General features: G+C 47.7%; 1 protein-coding gene across 5 annotated transcripts in view; it reads left to right on the top strand.

Moving 5' to 3' along the window:
• The window catches only part of DAPK2 (death associated protein kinase 2), a 139,446-nt gene that overhangs the window by 53,410 nt on the left and 67,268 nt on the right, over positions 1–18,768 (top strand). For 4 of the 5 annotated variants that reach the window (XM_031002530.3, XM_063698588.1, XM_031002529.3 and 1 more), the window contains exon 3: positions 9,351–9,572. In XM_031002530.3, the coding sequence (XP_030858390.1) occupies positions 9,351–9,572 (222 nt within the window). Of the gene's footprint in view, positions 1–9,350; positions 9,573–18,768 lie in introns of those variants that run through there. The other variant, XM_063698589.1, reaches the window with a different exon arrangement.

Below are 18,768 nucleotides of genomic sequence, written 5' to 3'. Positions count from 1 at the left end.
CATGAATGGTTCACTTTACCATTTTATGTGAGGGGTAATCCTGTACCCCCACAGTAATAGGAGAGCCTCAAACCATCCTGGATTTTCCCATCTTCTTTCTGCAGTCTTTTTCCTGCATGGCAGCACAAGCTTGTTTTTAAGGTATTATCCTTTGGTTCTGTCTCCTGGGCTTTGCCCAGGCTATGGGCCTGGCTGGCATTTCTAGGAGGGAGCAAACTGACCTGCTCTGTTGAAGTTCTTTTGTTAAACATACATCTGACTGTCAGGAACTCAGATGGTGGGAAGGGTGCCTGACCCAACTGAGCATGACTGGTCCCTTGACTGCTTGTTCTCTCCTTCCCTGTGCTCCCACAAGGAGGAAAGGAAAGGGCAGGTTCAGCTTCCTGATGTATTTCCTTGAGAAAGTGGCCACAACCTGATAGGGAGGGAGTGAAGGTGAGAGGTTATTTGGGGCCTCCACAGAATGAAGCGTTTGTGTATCACTCCCTGCCTTTCCAGCTGTTGCAGATAGTTCTTTCATGCCCAGGCTATATTTCCTTTTCATCTGCGTTTGTCTAATCTCTGCAATAGACTATATAAGCCTTTCAAGTTGTGAGGTGTGTCTTGTTTACAGCACTTAGGACAATGATCAGTAAATGAGAGACAGATGGATAGGTGAGTGGACAGGAGGATGCATGGGTGGATGGTTGGGTGAGTACATGGGCAGGTGGGTGGGTGGTGGGTGGTACCTTCCAAGCCCAGCATTTCCTCAGTAACCTACATCATGTTTAGTGTCTAGAATCTAGACTCTAGACTAAGGGAAATATCAGAGGATACTGAGCTATATTTTCAGTGAAAATCTTTCTTTACATAGCCAAGTCAAACTTTAATTGAGCCTAACTTATTTCAGGTCCTAGACTTGCAGGCTTGAGCTCTTTTGACAACAGCATCAAAAATGTACTTAAGTTAAAAAATAGTTGTCATACTTTAGCCCAACTTGGCCCTGCTAAGTGATTCCTTCCTTTTTGTGCTTTAGTTTTTCTGACTCTCTGTCCCCCACAACAACAACAAAAAAATGTCTAGAGGAAGGAAGTTAGTCTGTAGGACCTGGGAATGAAACAAGCCAGCCTCTAAAAGCAGCTGCTGCAGGCCCATACAGAGCAGCCACCTGTGACTTTGTGGACAGGGGCCATTTATAGGTCAGGAGTCAGTTCCCTGGAGACTCTGGCTCCTGGTACTTAGCCTACATGTGCTCCTCACCGCTGACCCTGAGTTCGGCTTGGTTGGAGTGACTTCCTAAAAGACTAGATAATACTGAGAAGCATCTGCATGTTCTGTTTTTCATTTTCATTTATGATTTGAAACTTCTTTGGGATCATCTAGAGCATGCTATGCTTCCATGCTATAGAGCAGTACTTCTCAAACTGTGTTCCCTGGAGCTTTTGGGGTTCCCTGAAGCCCCTTTAGGCCTCATGGGTGGGGGCGGTCAGTGGGTGGGCTCTGGATGCCTCTCCAAAAGAAGCACAGCTTTTCATCTGTTTTACATATTGGACTTCGGTGAAAGATTTGAGAGAGGGTTCCACACCTCAAATTTCAAAGCCATTGTCAAGGAACTAGAAAGACAGTAGCAACAAGGTCAGGGAGGGGAAACAGGCTCGTGAAACGAGGGGCCTGGGTCATTAGCTGGGAGAAGAGTCATATTGGGCAGCCCTGTGCCCTCTTCTGTTTGCAGGTTCTTGGCTGGCGTTTCTGTTGTTCCAGACTCTCCACTTGCTGCTGACTTTGCTGCTGCTCCCTGCGTGTTTCTCACTCCTGTCATGCCCATCTAGTTCCCAGCGCACTGCCCACCTGGCTTTGGTAAACTTTTCCTCCTTACCCTTGTCTCTCTGGCCTAAAACCCTGACCTGTTTCCTGCTCTGACCTCAGATAACGTTATATTTCTTCACTCTGTTTTGGTTTCCTGAATATCTGGTCCCTTGCTTGCTCTGACCTTGGGGAATGTGTCCCCAAGTGTTTTCTGCCTCTTGTTCATGGGATTCGGAGTGGCCTGGCTGGAAGATGGATGTGTTGGGAAAGGGTGGGAAATAAGGACAGGGTCAGCCACAGAGGCTCCACAGTGGAGCCTGGCCAGGCAGAGGAGTAGCGAGGGGGCTCAGTGACATCATCCCCAGGCAGGCTGTGGCTGTGGGATGTGGGTATGGGTCCTCCGGGATCAGGCTGACCTGGTTCTTGTGGACTACGGCTTTGAGCTGCTCCTGCCTTTGAGACACATTGGCTGAAGGTCCTTGGCTGGAAGTTCCTAAGCATTATCCCTGCCCTATGGCCCTGAAACCTCGCAGGGTAATTCCAGAGGAATCACGGCTCATTGTTCTCCAGTGTGGAAAGAGGAACTGCAGTGTCTGCGGTGGGGAAGCAGGAGGAGGAAGCCAGTCTCCGCGACCCTCTGCTTTGGAACACTTCCCATTTGGTACCTCTCACCTCTGGTGGCATCTTGTCCCTTGGCTGGGGCCCTGCGTTCTATGCAGCTCTGCCTCATTTCCACCTGGATAGACTGGCGACTTAGGGGTACATCACTCAATCTGTGGACACTTTAGTATCGACTAAGAGAGGGAATGAGGTAGACCCACTCAATCCATGGACCTTTCTTTTTCTTTTTTTTTTTTTTTTTGAGGTGGAGTCTTGCTCTGTCACCCAGCCTGGAGTGCAGCGATGTGATCTCAGCTCACTGCAACCTCCACCTCCCAGGTTCAAACAATTATTGTGCTTCACCCTTTGAGTAGCTGGGACTACAGGTGTGCACTACCATGCCCAGCTAATTTTTGTATTTTTAGGAGAGATGGGGTTTTGTCCTGTTGGCCCAGGCTGGTCTCAAACTCCTGACCTCAGGTGATCCTCCCGCCTCCCAGAGTGCTGGGATTACAACAACCACACCCAGCCCATAGACCTTTCAAAGCCTTTAGCAGCTTGGCCCTGGTAGTTGACAGAACAAGTCTGGTTGGCTGTGGCTTACCACAGAGGGTGAGGGTGGGTGGCAGTGCAAGTGGTCTACCTTGATGCAGGCCGTAAGGGGTATATTGCCTTTTGAGAATTTAAAACCAATAATAGGCCCGACGCAGTGGCTCATGTCTGTAATCCCAGCACTTTGGGAGGCCGAGGCGGGCAGATCACTGGAGACCAGGAGTTCAAGACCAGCCTGGCCAACATGGTGAAACCTCATCTTTACTAAAAATACAAAAATTAGCCAAGTATAATTGTGCGCACCTGTAATCCCAGCTACTTGGGAGACTGAGGCAGGAGAATTGCTTGAATTCAGGAGGTGGAGGTTGCAGTGAGCTGAGATTGCACCACTACACTCCAGCCTGGGCAACAGAGCGAGACTATGTATGAGTGTGTGTATGTATGTATGTGTGTGTATGTGTGTGTGTATGTATGTATGTATGTATAAATAAATCAAACAAACCGATAATAAAATCGAGTAAAAATCAGTCTGCTTTTTACTATCACCACATGCCAGCAATTTGAAACAATGTCGAATACTGTTCTCTTCTGGGATGGGCCCCTCTCCTCACTACTTGGTACACACTACTGCTCAGTTACCTCGAGAGCCTCATTGTAGCCGGAGTCAGTGACATGGATCTGTGTCCTAGCCCTGTTCCCTGGCCCAATTGCCAGTCACTTTACTTCTCTAAGCCCAGTTTTCTCTCTCTTTTTTTTATTGGGTTTTTTTTAGAGACAGAGTCTTGCTTGTCGCCCAGGCTGAAGTGCAGTGGTATGAAGTGCAGTGGTATGATCATAGCTCACTGTAGCCTCAAACTCCTGGGCTGAAAACCATCCTCCCACCTCAGCATCCTGAGTAGCTGGGACTGCAGGTTGTGCCACCTTGCCTGGCTTTTTTTTTTTTTTTTTTGGAGACAAAGTCTCACCCTGTCACCCAGGCTGCAGTGCAGCAGTGCAGTGGCATGATCTCGGCTCACTGGCACCTCTGCCTCCTGAGTTCAAGTAATTCTCGTGCCTCAGCCTCCCAAGTAGCTGGGATTACAGGCTTGCACCACCATGCCTGGCTAATTTTTGTATTTTTAGTAGAGACAGGGTTTCACCATATTGGCTAGGCTGGTCTCATACTCCAGGCCTCAAGTGATCCCCCCGCCTCAGCCTCCCAAAGGGATGACAGATGTGAGCCACTATACCTCTCCAGTTTTCTTATCTGTGAAATGGAACTAAAAATGATACTTGCAAATATTGAAAAAGAGAATGAATATGAAGTTAGCTCATTAAGAGAAAAGCTGGCCGGGCGCGGTGGCTCATGCCTGTAATCCCAGCACTTTGGGAGGCTGAGGCAGGCAGATCACTTGAGGTCAGGAGTTCAAGACCAGCCTGGCCAACATGGTGAAATCCCGTCTCTACTAAAAATACAAAAAAATTAGCCAGCCATGGTCGCGGGTGCCTGTAATCCAAGCTACTCTGGAGGCTGAGGCAGGAGAATCACTTAAACCCAGGAGGTGGAGCTTGCAGTGAGCCAAGATTGCGCCACTGTACTCCATCCTGGGCAACAGAGCGAGACTCCATCTCAAAAAAAAAAAAAAAAGGAAAAGCTGGATGTAAATGTTGTAATGTTCACATTGCTATACAAAATCGATCCCGTGGTGTGACATTTGGTTCATGCCCTGTTTATTTACCCTTGACAGTGAAGACTTTGGGTGGTGGGGATTAAGCCAGGCTCCTCCATGAACCTTAAGAGCTGAGGTTGGGGACATTTCTGAGCACTGAGAAGCTGTTCTAGGTATACCCCTTTTCATGTGAGTCCTGGGCAGACAACTAGAGAGCCCTTATGAGGTGGCACCTGGGGGCCTGACAAGTTTGGAAATGAGGCCCATCTGCCAGTGACACTGATCTTGACACAGCCCACTTGTCCTCCCAGGTGCTGAGTGAGTGAGGAGCTGAGTCCTCTGCCTGGGAAGAGGGGTGTGTTCCTGACAGAATTGCAGGAGAGTGTGCTGGCAGAAGCGGGGTGTTTTCTGTATCTTGAGGATTTACTGTCCCTCACGAAACCATCCTACGTGACTTTTGCAAGCCAGTCTCAGGCACAGAGTTCCCACCCACCCACACCTCGTGCTCTTCTGCAAGGCTGGATGGTAAAGTCCTATCTCAGACATTACCTCATGATTTCCCAAACAACCCTGGGAAGTGGGCAGGGCATGTATTATCGTCCCCATGTGACAAAGAAGGAAACTGAGGCCTGGGGAGTTGAACAGGCTGCCCAGGGTCCTGGCTCGTTAGTGGTAGGGCTCTGACTAGACTCCCAGTCTCCTGACACCAGCCCAGAGTTAGGAATTTGGAGAGTGAAGAGAAAGGGCTTCATTCCTGTTTAGAGTTGTCCAAGGCTCTTTGGAGCTTTCTGACAGGAAGCTTTCTAAGATGAGACCTGGGGTGGCAGATGGAGAAACATGAACTGAAAAGGCAGCTCCCTGTCAAGCCCACGAAACTTTGATAGCAGATTAGGACCAGGAATCGGGCCTCCTACCAGCCCGTGCTGCAGTAGACCATGCATAGGTATTGATTGTTGCTATGGGGGGCAGAGATACTGGAATATGTGTGCTTTGCATATGTATACCAGATTCCAGTATTCCCATCATTTTTGATTTAGTGTTAGCAATGACCTTCATTAGAGGTTGAATTGCTTGCTTCTGCTCCCTCCCTGGATGACATTCTGGGTGGCTCTGTCCTAAAGTAGACAGGCCCTCGCCTCCCACCCATCATCCCTGTAGCCTAGCTGGCGACTCCTGCACTGTGGGGCCTCAACTTCTGGCTGCAGAGCCTTCTGTGTGCAGAAAAAGGCCTGTTGCTGTCACTGTCTTCACCTGCCCTTGGGTTGGCTGGGCCCTCTGATGGGCATACTAGAGCCATCTCAGGTTCTGCTTTTGTGCATCTGCTGAGTACAGTGGCCAGGGAGTGCCTGACTGCAAATTTTCACTCCTGTTATCCTCCAAAAGCTGGAGTAATCTTCTGCCTTGATTTGCATATTCATAACACAGCAGTTAGACTGGTGAACCCCTCAAGCAAAAATCATGCTGATGGGAGAGACAACCCCTCCCCTCTGATTCCCTTTCTTTACTCCTTTCCTGAAATGATCAGATCAGAGAACTATGGGGAAGTGTAATACTGAAAATGAGGAACTAGTATGAGTAACAGTGGTATAGTTTCTTCATTTGTGAAATGGAGATAATCAGAAAGCTGTTGTAAGTCAGTGGTTCTCAGCCCTGGCTGCATGTCAGTTACCCAGCGGGCTTTTAAATAGCCCCATCTTCAGGCCCAAACCCAGGAGATCAGAATCTCTCAGGGTGAGACTTAAACACTAGGAGTTTTAAAATTCCCCAGGCAATATCAATGTGTGGCCTGGGTTGAGAACCACTGCTCTAGGATTTAAAGAGTTGGCTACTTGCTTGGAATAGAGCTATTTTCACATCTGGCTGTGCGTGGGAATCATTGGAGGGGTAGGGTGGTGCTTTTAAAATTAAACTGAAGCTGGGTGGTGTGGCACGCACCTGTGGTCCCAGCTACTCGGGAGGCTGAGGTTGGGAGGATTGCTTGAGCCCAGGAGTTTGAGGCTGCAGTGAGTTATGATCACACCACTGCCCTCCAGCCGGGGCAGCAGAGCCAGACCCCATCTCTAAAAATAAATAAAATTAAACCAATTCCTTGGTTTCACATTCCAGACCATTTGAATCAGTGACTTATGTCTCTGGATGTCTCTTGCTCAGCCTTCACATGAACCACTTTTGAGTACCACGGGCCAACATTACAAATATTTCCAGTCTTCACAATTCTCTAGCAGGGAACCCTGATTCCCATTTGACAGATGAGCAAATCTATGTTCAGAGCAGGTGAAAGCATAAGTCTCTGAGGCCAGGCCTGCCTGATCTTGAAGCCTGGGGGCTGGGTCTGGTGGAGGGTGTTCTCTACTCTTCTGGAAACAGCCCAAGGAGTGGGGGACACCAGCCAGCGGCCTTGGCTCCCTCTGAGGCTCCCCTCTACAGGTTGAGCAGAGGGCTGTGCCTGAGTGAAGACAGGTGAGATGAGTGGTGGTGTGTGGTATTTGGCGCCATCTTAGTCACCCACTCTCAAAATACCTCCGTTTGGGGAGGGAAAGATGCCTGTGCAGTGGGCCTGCCCCGGTCACCACTCATTGCCACAGCTGTCTCGCAAAGAGAAAACTCAGGCAGGAAAAGCAAACACTCATTTGCTTTTTGAGAGTTTGAGGAATTTTTCAGGCATGTGATATAGAAAAAAAAATGCCACTGTTTCCCTCATAAGACGAAGGGGAAACAACGTCAAGGTGGCCTGAAATGTTTAGCTCTAGTTTACAAAAGCTCTTCTGCCCTTTCACAAGTCCTAAGGCTGTCAACACAGTGCGGGGCTGGGAGCTGGGGGATTTGGATGCCAAGCCAAGCCCTGCGCCACTACATATGTGCTCTGTAAACCTAAGTGTATCCCTTACCACCCTTAAGCTTTGCTTTCCCCACAGGTCAAGTAGGAACTCAGGGCTTCTGTGACAAGGTCACAGGGACTCTGAAATGCCAGGCCCTGCCAGCAGCTGCTTGAGGTGTCAGAGAGGAGAGGCGTGTGGCTGCCTTGACACTGAGACTCAGAGCCACCCGGGCCTGGAAGCTCGGTCAAGTGTTTTTTGGCACCTACCAAGGCACCCGCTGTCCTCGAGGCCCAGAGTGGCTCCAAGAGACCATATGTGTTAGAGTTCACACTGAATGTGTTCACTCTGGCTCTGGGAGGCCTGGCTCCACTCCACCTGCGTCAGCCCTTAGTGTGTGGACAGCTCAGAGCCAGTATTTGGAACTGAAATAGCTAAAAATTTAGAGTCAGTGGACGATGTAAGATAAATTTGGCTCCACAAAGCCTTCTCTGCCCAGTCCAGCCCCCAGGGTCTTCTCTTTCCCTAGAGCTCCATCTGTACCTGTTGTCTGTGCCTTTGGTCCCTGCCCCGTAGTGCCTAGCACAGATCCTGGCACAGAGTGGATGCCCAGACAGTGTTGATTGAATGGAGATTAAGGCAATGGAGAGATGCATGAGTTTGTGTTTGGGAACGTCTCTGAAGTGGCTGCCATAGAATGCTATCTAAGTGTTGGCCTATCTATCTGTTGCTTGCTGAACTTGACTTTGTTGTTGTTATTGCCACTCCGGGTATTTTGAAGACAGTCTCACTGAGGATGATGCTAATGATGGAGTGGTTCAGATGCAGTGCTATTTTGCTATTTTCTGCATTTGGGGCAAATATCCCAGGCATTTCCCTGTATGTAGCTTTTAACCCAGAGCCACTAAGAGTGTACCTCTTAAGTCTGGAGTCTGCTGGCCCCTTATTGAGCCATTAAGCTGAACCAGAAAACTTTCTGAGTTACTCAAGCAGTGGGTATTTTGGGTGACAAGAAAACATGGGGCAACGATGGCAAATGGCAGTAAGGGGACGGGAGGACCCCTGGGCAAGATGGTCACTGGGAAATCTCTGAGGACTTAGATCTGCTCTTGCTGGTCACTGAACTGAGGTGCAGAAGCAGGTGGTTGGTGCCCTTCCCTGTGGGGAGGGCCCCTGGAGCACTCAGGGAAGCTGGCTCAGGGCTGCCAGCTCAGGGCTGCCTGCCACTCTGCCATGGACTCCATTTCATGGTTGCTGTCTCTGTCCCTGGAGTAAAGGGTTTCTGAGCCCAGCCCTGGGTACTAGTGCCTGAAGGGGACTAATAATGGTCTAGACTGCTCTAACTATCTCAGAGGCTTTGTGGACAGCCGGTTGGGTATCTGACTTTGAGGCTTGGCTTTGCCATTAACTCTGCAATGACCTCAGGCGAGTCACATGACCTATCCTTATGCCTCAGTTTCCTAATTGTACAACTTTCTGTTTATATCAAGTCCTCTGACTGTGATGCTCCCCCACTATGATGATTAACCTTGTTAGGCTGCCTCCTCTCCAAACTCTACCCAAACCCGGATCCCCACCAGCCCAGTCTGCTTATGGACATTGTGATTTCATCTGGTGGGTCCTAGACTTGGGTTCTAGCTGAGACTTTGCAATGATAAGGCTATGTCATCCTGATCAATAACCTTTCTGGGCCTCAGTGCTCACCTCTGTACACTGGGACTAAGAATACTAACATTCATTCCTCATAGAAGGAGTGGACAGAAGGGAAGCCCAGTCCCTGCCCCATCTCATCCACAGGTTGTCGTCAGGTGGGGATGCAGACTGGTGGCATGATTTGTCCTGTCCTGGCAGAATCACTCTGAATTTGTGTGACCTGGTAGCTGACAGTGGGGTCATTTCCCCAATGACCACAGTGATGACCTAATCTTATGGGTCTGTGTCCCCACAGTGGCCAGTTTGCCATCGTGAAGAAGTGCCGGGAGAAGAGCACGGGGCTTGAGTATGCAGCCAAGTTCATCAAGAAGCGGCAGAGCCAGGCGAGCCGGCGCGGTGTGAGCCGGGAGGAGATCGAGCGGGAGGTGAGCATCCTGCGGCAGGTGCTGCACCACAATGTCATCACGCTGCACGACGTCTACGAGAACCGCACCGACGTGGTGCTCATCCTTGAGCTGTGAGTGGGGTCCCCAGGACCCACAGGGTTGGGGGGCAGCAGGGGCAGGCAGGGCAGTGGAAACTCCAGCCACAGGCCCCAGGGGGCAGCAGCAACCAGGCCTAAGCTCAGCCCAGAGGAGGTGAAGTCAGTGGTGGGCAGATCCCCTCTGTCTCATTTACCCCCTTCCTCCTTACCCGCTTCCTCCTCCTGAAACTGAGCCAAAGGAGGGGCAAGCTTGCTGAATAGCAGGGGCAGAGGGCAATGGCCTAAGTCTGGCTTTCACTGGATCCTGGAGATCAAAGGGAAGAAATGACTGCACTGGGGTCTTTTCCTGGCTGGAGAAGCATGTGGGAGGGTGAGTGGGACAGAGGGTGGGGTGGGGCCAGGGGAGGCTGTCAGGGAGGGCTGTGTACTATGAGGAGGGGAAGTACAAACATCTCTGGGCTCTGCGAAGCCCTTCTCCAGCCCTTTCCTGGGGAAGGTCCACTGCATTTGTGCTGTGATTGACACCTTTATTGTTATAATAATAGCTATTATTTAGAGAGTCCTACTGTAAGCCAAGAATTTGCTAGGCGCTTTGTATCTGTCGTCTTGTTCAATCTTTAAAGACTGTGATGAGGGAAATATGTTACTAGTGCAGACAGGTTATTTTGTATTCATTGTGCAAGCCAAGTACTTCTGTACCTTATTTAATCCTCATAACAATGCTGTCACACAGACACTCTTATTATCCCCATTTTACAGACAAGAACACTGAGAGGCCAGGACACTTACAGGAGCCTATAGCCAGGAAGTGGCAGGACCAGGACTTGAGTCCACACGGCCTGTGCAGACAGCTATGAGTGTGAGGTGGGTTGGCCTTATGCTGGCTTAGCAGAGGAAGAAGACCTCACAGTTCATGATGGAATTTGGATAGAGGACCTCAAGACTCTAGGGTTTGGCTGGCCACGCTGGTATCCTCCTGGGCAGGTGGGGCTCTGATAAACAATAGAGTTTGAGTTGGGTTGTGGACAAGTTACAGTGGCTGTGTCCAGTCAAGCAGCAAGGCCTATATAAAGAATGTTCTGGCCTGGTGCAGTGGTTCATGCCTGTAATCCTAGCGCTTTGGGAGGCCAAGGCAGGCAGATCACAAGGTCGGAGTTTGAGACCAGCCTGGCTAACATGGTGAAACCCCATCTCTACTGAAAATACGAAAATTAGCCAGGTGTGGTGGCAGGTGTCTGTAATCCCAGCTACTCGGGAGGCTGAAGCAGGAGAATCGCTTGAACCCGGGAGGCGGAGGTTGCAGTGAGCCGAGATTGCATCACTGCACTCCAGCCTGGGTGACAGCAAGACTCCATCTCGGAAAAAAAAAAAAAAAAAAAAAAAGAATGTTCTGAGGCTCATAAGCATGTATACACCTGCCTGGTAGCGGGAGTGATAGAATCTCTCAGGAATCCCTGATTTTGTGCCCTTGGGCAAGTCACCTCAATTCCCTGAGCTTTAGTTCTCATCTGTAAAGCAGGCAGCCATCCTTAACCTGCCTACAGACTCGGTGGACCACCTGATATTTGAGATCATTCTAATTTGAGAACTATGCTCTGGTATTGGCAGGATATAGATTTAACTAGCAGATGGACATTTGCATACTCTTGCATTTGATTCTTAAATTATCCATCTCAGTGTTTAAATGTATAGAATTGCCTGTGCTCTTCCCTTCGCTAGCTCCCAGTGTCCTCCATGTTTCTCCCACGGGCCTCCCAGCTGGTTGGGCTACTGGATGCCTGCCCTGCGTGACCCAGAGAGAAGCTGAGGGTCCGCAGTCGGCATCCTGATTCCCAGCAGAGAGTGACAAGCGCACCTTGCTGGAAAGGCCGAGCCACTTCTTAAAAAGTTTATTATGGGGAGAAAAAAAAAAAAAAACTAAGCAGGAATGGAAAAGAAATTACATTTATAATCCTACAACCCAAACACAGCTATTTATGTTTTTCTGTGGTTCCTCTCAATCTTTTTCTATTTGTATACAATCATTGTACTTGTATAATTTCCTGCTCTACTTTTTTCCGCAATTAACATAATTCTAAAAATTGGCTTTTCTCTTTTAACTGAGTATATGTTTCACTGAATTGCATACCAGTATTTCCCTTGTCTTAGTCCATTTTCTATTGCTTATAATAGAATATCTGAAACTGGTTAATTTATAAGGAAAAGGTATTTATTTCTTACAGTTATGGAGGCTGAGGAGTCCAAGGTTGAGGGGCCACATTTGATTAGGACCTTCTTGCTAATGGGGACTCTCTACAGAGTCCCCCAAGGCAGCCCAGTGCATCACACGGTGAGGGGGCAGAGTGGGATATCTCAGGTCTCTCTTCTTATATAGCTACCAGTCCCACCCATGTAACCTGTTAATCCACTAATGCATGAATGGATTAATCCATTCATAAGGACAGAGCCCTCATAACCCAATCACCTCTTTTTTTTTTTTTTGAGATGGAGTCTCGCTCTGTCGTCTAGGCTAGAGTGCAATGACGCGATCCTGGCTCACTACAACCTCCACCTCCTGGGTTCAAGCTATTCTCCTGCCTCAGCCTCCCAAGTAGCTGGAATTACAGGCACCCACCACCACACCCAGCTAATTTTTGTATTTTTAGTAGAGATGGGGTTTCTCCATGTTGGCCAGGCTGGTCTCGAACTCCTGACCTTAGATGATCCGCCTGCCTTGGCCTCCCAAAGTGTTGGGATTACAGGCATGAGCCACCGCACCCCGACCCAATCACGTCTTAAAGGTCCCACTGCCTAATACGGCCGCATTGGGGATTAAATTTCAATGCGAGTTTGTAGGGCACAAATAGTCAAACCATAGCATCCTTATTGTTGGACACATGGTTTTTATTTCCTAGCTTTTAACCATTACAAATCTTACTGATAAAACAACTTTCTTCTCATGATTTTCCCCTTTTCTTTTTAATTAATTCTTTCAGCAAAGTCCTGAGGATTTAGCTAACATCCCCAGGAATGGGATGACTAAGCCAAAGGCTGACATTTTTGGGACTCAATATCCTCACTTTTCAAAGATGGTGCTGGTTAACCATTACTACCACAACGTAGGAGTGTTGCTGTGTGCCTGCAGCCATGCCAGCCCTGGGTCATTTGTTTTGAAACGTGTTTCATTATTTATTGATCTTTATAGCTATAAATTGATACTTTCTTACTATAATTGGCATGCCTTTAATTGCTGGGGAAATTGCCTGCTTCTTCCTGTTTGTAGAACCCTAGGAGTCGGTGGCGGGGATGTGGCAGGTAAATGCTCTTGAGATGTCTGTGTTTTTCCCAACAGGGCTCATGGTCAGCCAGTTATGTGCCGGCTTCTTGTGAGCTCAGGTGCACCATCCGTAACATCAGTTATCACGCTGGTGCTCCCATGACTTGCTTGGGCCTCTGTGCTTATTAAGTTCTGTCCCGTTTCTGTCTCCCCCTTCACTTCCAAGCTGTCTCATTGTTCTCAGGGTGCCTGTCTATGGACTGCTAAGAATTTATGAGATTGGAGAAGACCCAAGCGTTCCAAGACTGTCCCTAACCCATGTATGGCCAGGTTCTGAGAGGGAGGACCTCCCAGGAGAGGAGTTCCTGGGCTTTTGTTTTTGTTTGTTTGTTTGTTTTTTGAGATGGAGTCTTGCTCTGTCACCCAGGCTGGAGTGCAGTGGTGTGATCTCGGCTCACTGCAGTCTCCACCTCCCGGGTTCCAGTGATCCTGTGCCTTAGCCTCCTGTGTAGCTGGGACTACCGGTATGTGCCCCCATGCCTGGCTAATTTTTTTTGTATTTTTAGTAGAGATGGGGTTTCACTCTGTTGGCCAGACTGGTCTTGAACTCCTGGCCTCCAGTGATCCACTCGCCTTGGCCTCCCAAAGTGCTGGGATTACAGGCGTGAGCCACCACACCCGGCCTCATGGGCTTTTGTTGCTTAGACTTAGTGACTCCTGTTAGGCTGGTCAGAAGTCTTGGCCTCCTGGTCCTCACTGTGCCCTAACAGGTTAGTGGGTTTGCCCAGTAAGTGTTAGTATCCACCTACTCAGTTGAAAGCTGCCCAGTTGCAGGTTTTATGAATGAGTCTACCCTGATCCCACTGCCCCTCTCAGCAACTGTTGTCTGGTGCAGGACTTCCTCCTGCTTTCTGCTCAAGTGGCCAGCACTAGGAGGACATGCCTGGCCCTGATCTAAATCCCTTTCAGTTGTTATTATCCCATCTGTGACCTCCCTAGAAGCAGCTGCCTCTGGTCATGACTCTTGAAGGCAGGACTGGGAAGGATTTAATTGTCCATATAAGTTGACTTCTGTATGGGGTATAGAATATATTCAAAATTTCAGTAGCTTAACTCATGTCACATGTGGAACTAGCCCTGAAAAATGTAAGTCTCCCTGTGAAGGTTGGGCTGGCCTCCCATCACAGGCCCCTGACTGCTCTGGGGCCTCCTTGATTCCAAGCCTGTGGAAAGCGATACCGCAGTGGTTGCATACCAGAGAACTGCCTGGCAGAGTGCTCCAGGGTGGCAGTGATGCTTCCCAGTTTCCTGAATTAAGCCCAGCTTCCTGGGCCCAGCAGCTCTGGCAGCATTTTTCCCCTATCGCTGCCTGTGCAGGTCATTCATGTATACATTTCCAGAAGAGTCTGAAAAGCATTTCCAGCAGGCATGCCACCCTGCAGGGAGGAAGGAGGCAAAGGTCAGATTTGCAGGAAGGGGATGATCCTGGGAACACTAGGAGAAGAGATGAGGCCAGGTCGTTAGGCTTTGTTTTTCATCTTAAAGCTAAAGAGATGTGGGATGTAAGAGGAAAGAAACTTGGAAGGAGATGGGGGGTGGCTCCAGGGCAGAGGTCTTAGAGGCTAAAGAAATGACACTCAGGCTCCTTGATTAGGCTTTGAAAAGAGGTGACTGAGCATTAATGTGAATGTCCCAGCCTGGGTATCCAGGGCCTAGACAGTGGCAGGTCATCAGCCTCCCACCTTTCTGAGTTTCTGGGGGAGATTCTAGGGGGCACAGTGGCTGTTCCCTTCTTCACCCCAAGGAGACCATGTCTCACCAGGTCTCCTGCCCAGATCTCACCTTCAAACAGATGACTGATTACTGCACCCCAAAGTCCTCCCTCAACCCGAGCCTTCGTGTCAGTGGCTTTTGGGAATGCTAAGTTAAGAAGCTTTTACACTGATGCAGCATTTTATTTAAAGTAGGAATTGCAGGGTTATTATTTATTTAGATATTTGCCCAAGGTCACAGGCCCACACAACCTGGCAGGGGCTGGCAGACTAAGGGTGGAGCTGGGTTCTGTGTGTTTCAGAGGGGGCACTGCAGATGTGAAAATTTGCAGAGAGCTCTGGACAGATCTTTCACAAATACCAAGGCTTCACTGTCTATATGATACAGAATATTCTACATCATGTTGTTATTTTTAATGTTTTATTTCTTTCTTTGTTCTTTTATTCACCAAACTTCTGATTGAATGTCTTTCTTGCGCTAGGTGCTGTGGAAGCAAAAATAATCTAGCTGGGGAGAGAGAAAGATAGATAGTGAAGCCCACTGTGAGGAGAGCGTGGATGCAGCAGAACAGGGATATCAGAGGACTGCCCAGTGCCTGGGGCTGCTTTGAGCCTTTCCATTTTGCATTAGCACCTCAGGCTTTGTAATGTGGAAGGGTTGTGGTGAGAGGGACACATGGTGAACTGGGGCTGAGAAAATCTGGGTCTAAATCCTGGTCCTGCCACTTACTAGCTATGTGATCTTGGGCAAGTCACTTGCTCTCCTGAGACCTCAGTTTTCTCATCTGAGAATGAGGATGCCCTCCGGGTGGATATCAAGCTCAAGTGAGGGAATGTTTGGGAAAGCACATTGCACCGGTGGCAAACTTCAAATAAACTCTAAATCAAGCCCCCTTCCACCACTGCCACCCGTGATGATGACACCATGTACGGTGTTTATGTCAAGGACTTTATCAAGAATCTCATAGAGATTCCTCTTACTCCCACCCTCACATCCAAAGCTGGTAATGAAAGCATTATTTTTTTCACTCCTGTTTCACAAGAAGAAAAGCTGAGCCCTAGAACTCTCACATGTCCCACCCCAAGGTGAAAGTTGTATCTTTGCTACTAAAGGATTGGAGCCATCATCTTGGCCCTTTGACCCCAGCCTGCAGAGCAGACCCAGGGTTACTCCAGCAGCTGGGAGGGTGCTCCAGCTTCCAGCACCTGCCCAAGGTGGGGGCAAGGGTCAGAATGGGGCACAGGATGGCCTCACCCATGAGACACTGAGAAAATAGTGCACCAGCCTGGTCCCCAACACCAAGGCAGCCACCTTAGGCCACACCCTACTCAACCCTGAGCAGAGGGGCGCTGCAGCTATGGGAGATGGTACATATGCTCAAATGTGCCATCTTATCTCAGTCTCTCTTCACCCTTTCACCTTCCCCCTTCCCCCTTCTCTTTTTTTTGCCTCTTTTTTGATGCCATTGATATGTTGGAAAACTAGGCCACTTGTCCTGTTTCACAGTCTGGATTAGACTTGTTCCTTCCTCATGGTGTTCTTTAACTCATTCCTCTGTTCCCTGTATTTCCTGTAACTAGTAGTTAGATCTAGAGGAGATACCCTGCCTATTGGCGCTGTCCAATAGAAATGTAATGTGAACCACATACATAATTTTAAATTTCCTAGTTGCCACACTGACTAAACAAAAAGAAATAGGTGAATTGATTTTAATAATATTTTTATTTAAAATTATTAATGAGATATTTTACATTCTATTTTTCAAACTAAGTCTTCAAGATCCAGTGTGAATTTTACACTTACAGCACATCTCAACCTGTTTTTTTTTGTTGTTGTTTGTTTTTGAGACCGGATCTCACTCTGTTGCCCAGGGTGCAATGGCACAATCACGGCTCACTACAGCCTCGACCTCAGGTGATCCTCTCAACCTCCTAAGTAGCTGGAACTGCAGGTGCACATCACCATGCCCAGCTAAGTTTTGTATTTTTTGTAGAGACAGTGTCTCACTATGTTGCCCAGGCTGGTCTTGAACTTCTGGGCTCAAGTGATCTGCCTGCCTCAGCCTCCCAAAGTGCTGAGATTACAGGTGTGAGCCACTGTGCCCAGTCCACATTTCAATTCTTACGCAAAGCAATGCAACGGTTAAAGTGAAATGCAATTCTACTGAAACAATAAAGTTGTATTTAATGGAAAATATTTTATACCACTTCAGTTTTTAAATTACAATTAATTAAAATTAAATAAAAGTTAAAATTCAATTCCTCTATTACACTAGCCACATTGCAAGTGCTCAGTAACCACATGTGACTAGTGGCTACTCTATTGGACAGCACATATCTAGAACATTTTCATCATTGCAGAAAGTTCTGTTGATAGTGCTGAACAAGAGGCTTAAGCGGATTTAGGTTCCATTTTGTAAGTCACAGCATATCATAGGTGTTGCTGTGTACTTTCTATGTCACTATTTTATGTCCGGTTGTTCTACTTTTCATGATGCTAAGATTATTGAGTGGGTCCAGGTGTGCTTCTGGAAATGTTTAAAGAAAGGAGAAAAGAAGATTTTGATGTTCTTTATTTAGGATGGACTAGGGGGCAGGGAATGATCCCCAAAGTTGGGTCAGAGCCATTTTAGCCATATAAGAATCATCTGGAGCCGAGCGCAATGGCTCACACCTGTAATCCCAACACTTTGGGAGGCTGAGGTGGACAGATTGCTTGAGGTCAGGAGTCCCAGCTTGGCCAATATGGTGAAACCCCATTTCTACTAAAAATACAAAAATTAGCTGGGCGTAGTGGCATGTGCCTGTAACCTCAGCTACTCAGGAGGCTGAGGCATGAGAATCAGTTGAACCTCGGAGGTGGAGGTTGCAGTGAGCTGAGATCGCATCACTGCACTCCAGCCTGGGCAACAGAATGAGACTCTGTCTCAAAAAAAAAAAAAAAAAAAAAAGAAAAGAAAAGAAAAGAAAAGAATCATCTGCAATACTCAGTATGCTGTAGTGGTTGAGAGCTGTTCTGCTTGGGTTTGAATCCTGACTCTATTTACTAGCTATGGGACTGTGGGCAAGTTGCTTAACCTCTCTGAGCCTTTGTTTCTTTAAGTGTGAAATAGAAAAATGTTAGTCCTTAGATCATAGGATATTGTGATGATTAAATGAGATAATGTGCATAAGGCATGTAACATAGAGTATGTGTTCAATGAATATTAATTACTATTATTATGTTGTTATAGTAAAAATACAGGTTTTAAGGCCTCACTGCTGGAGAATCTAATTTGTTAAAGTCTATGGTGGGATCTGGAAATCTGCATTTTAAAACAAGTTCTCCAAGTGATCCCAAGGTCCTGGATCCCTTGGTCTAGAACCCTTCCTGAGATCTTTCCCTTTGGGCCCATGGCTTTATTTCAGCCCCAGTGGAGCACATGCTGGCTGGATACCCCAGCTTCTGTCAGAGGATTGTAAACCAAAAATTAAATTCTAAGCCCCCCCAACCAACTGAATAGACCCCTCTCTCAGCCAAGGAGATTCCAAAGTAAACCTGAAAAACCTTTAGGCCATGGTGGGAAGAGGGGTTGGACATGCCTCATTATACTCTCTGCCCATTGAAATTCGGGCACAAGTGACCAGCATTAATATGAAAACAGTGAACTTAAGCCTAACAAAACAGACTCTTTGCAGCAATAAGATAATAAATTCCAACCTGACTCTACTATAACATCACATAGCAGGCCCTGAAAGAAATAGAAGTATTTTACCCTAATAAATCTTTTGACATATTTTGAAATGGCCCTGCAAAGCTGACTCTTGTGGGAAAAATCTATATTCTGTGGAGAATCTCTGTTCCTTTCCATGTCTTTTTCTGATCCTGAAGAGATTAGCTGAGAGTCTAGCACCTTTTAAGAATGTGAATAGTAAACATTTGCTATCTATTGCCTCCAAGGGCAGCCACCTGTGAGACTTCATCTACATAATAAAAACCTTGGTCTCCATAACCCTTGTCTTAACTCAGACACTCTTTTCTATTGATTCCAGGTCTTTCAATAATAACCAACTGCCAATCAGAAAATCCACCTGTGACCTAGAAGCCCTCCCAACCCCCTATCCTCACCTTCAAGTTGTTCCACTTTTCCAGATGGAACCAATGTACACCTTACATTTATTGATTCTGCCTGTAACTTCTGTCCCCCTAAAATGTATAAAA

This window comes from Gorilla gorilla, chromosome 16 (genome assembly GCF_029281585.2).
Source record: "Gorilla gorilla gorilla isolate KB3781 chromosome 16, NHGRI_mGorGor1-v2.1_pri, whole genome shotgun sequence".
In the NCBI taxonomy this organism is placed as follows: Eukaryota; Metazoa; Chordata; class Mammalia; order Primates; family Hominidae; genus Gorilla; species Gorilla gorilla.
Note: the sequence above shows the minus strand (reverse complement) of the source record. Positions and strands in the feature narration are given on the sequence as shown.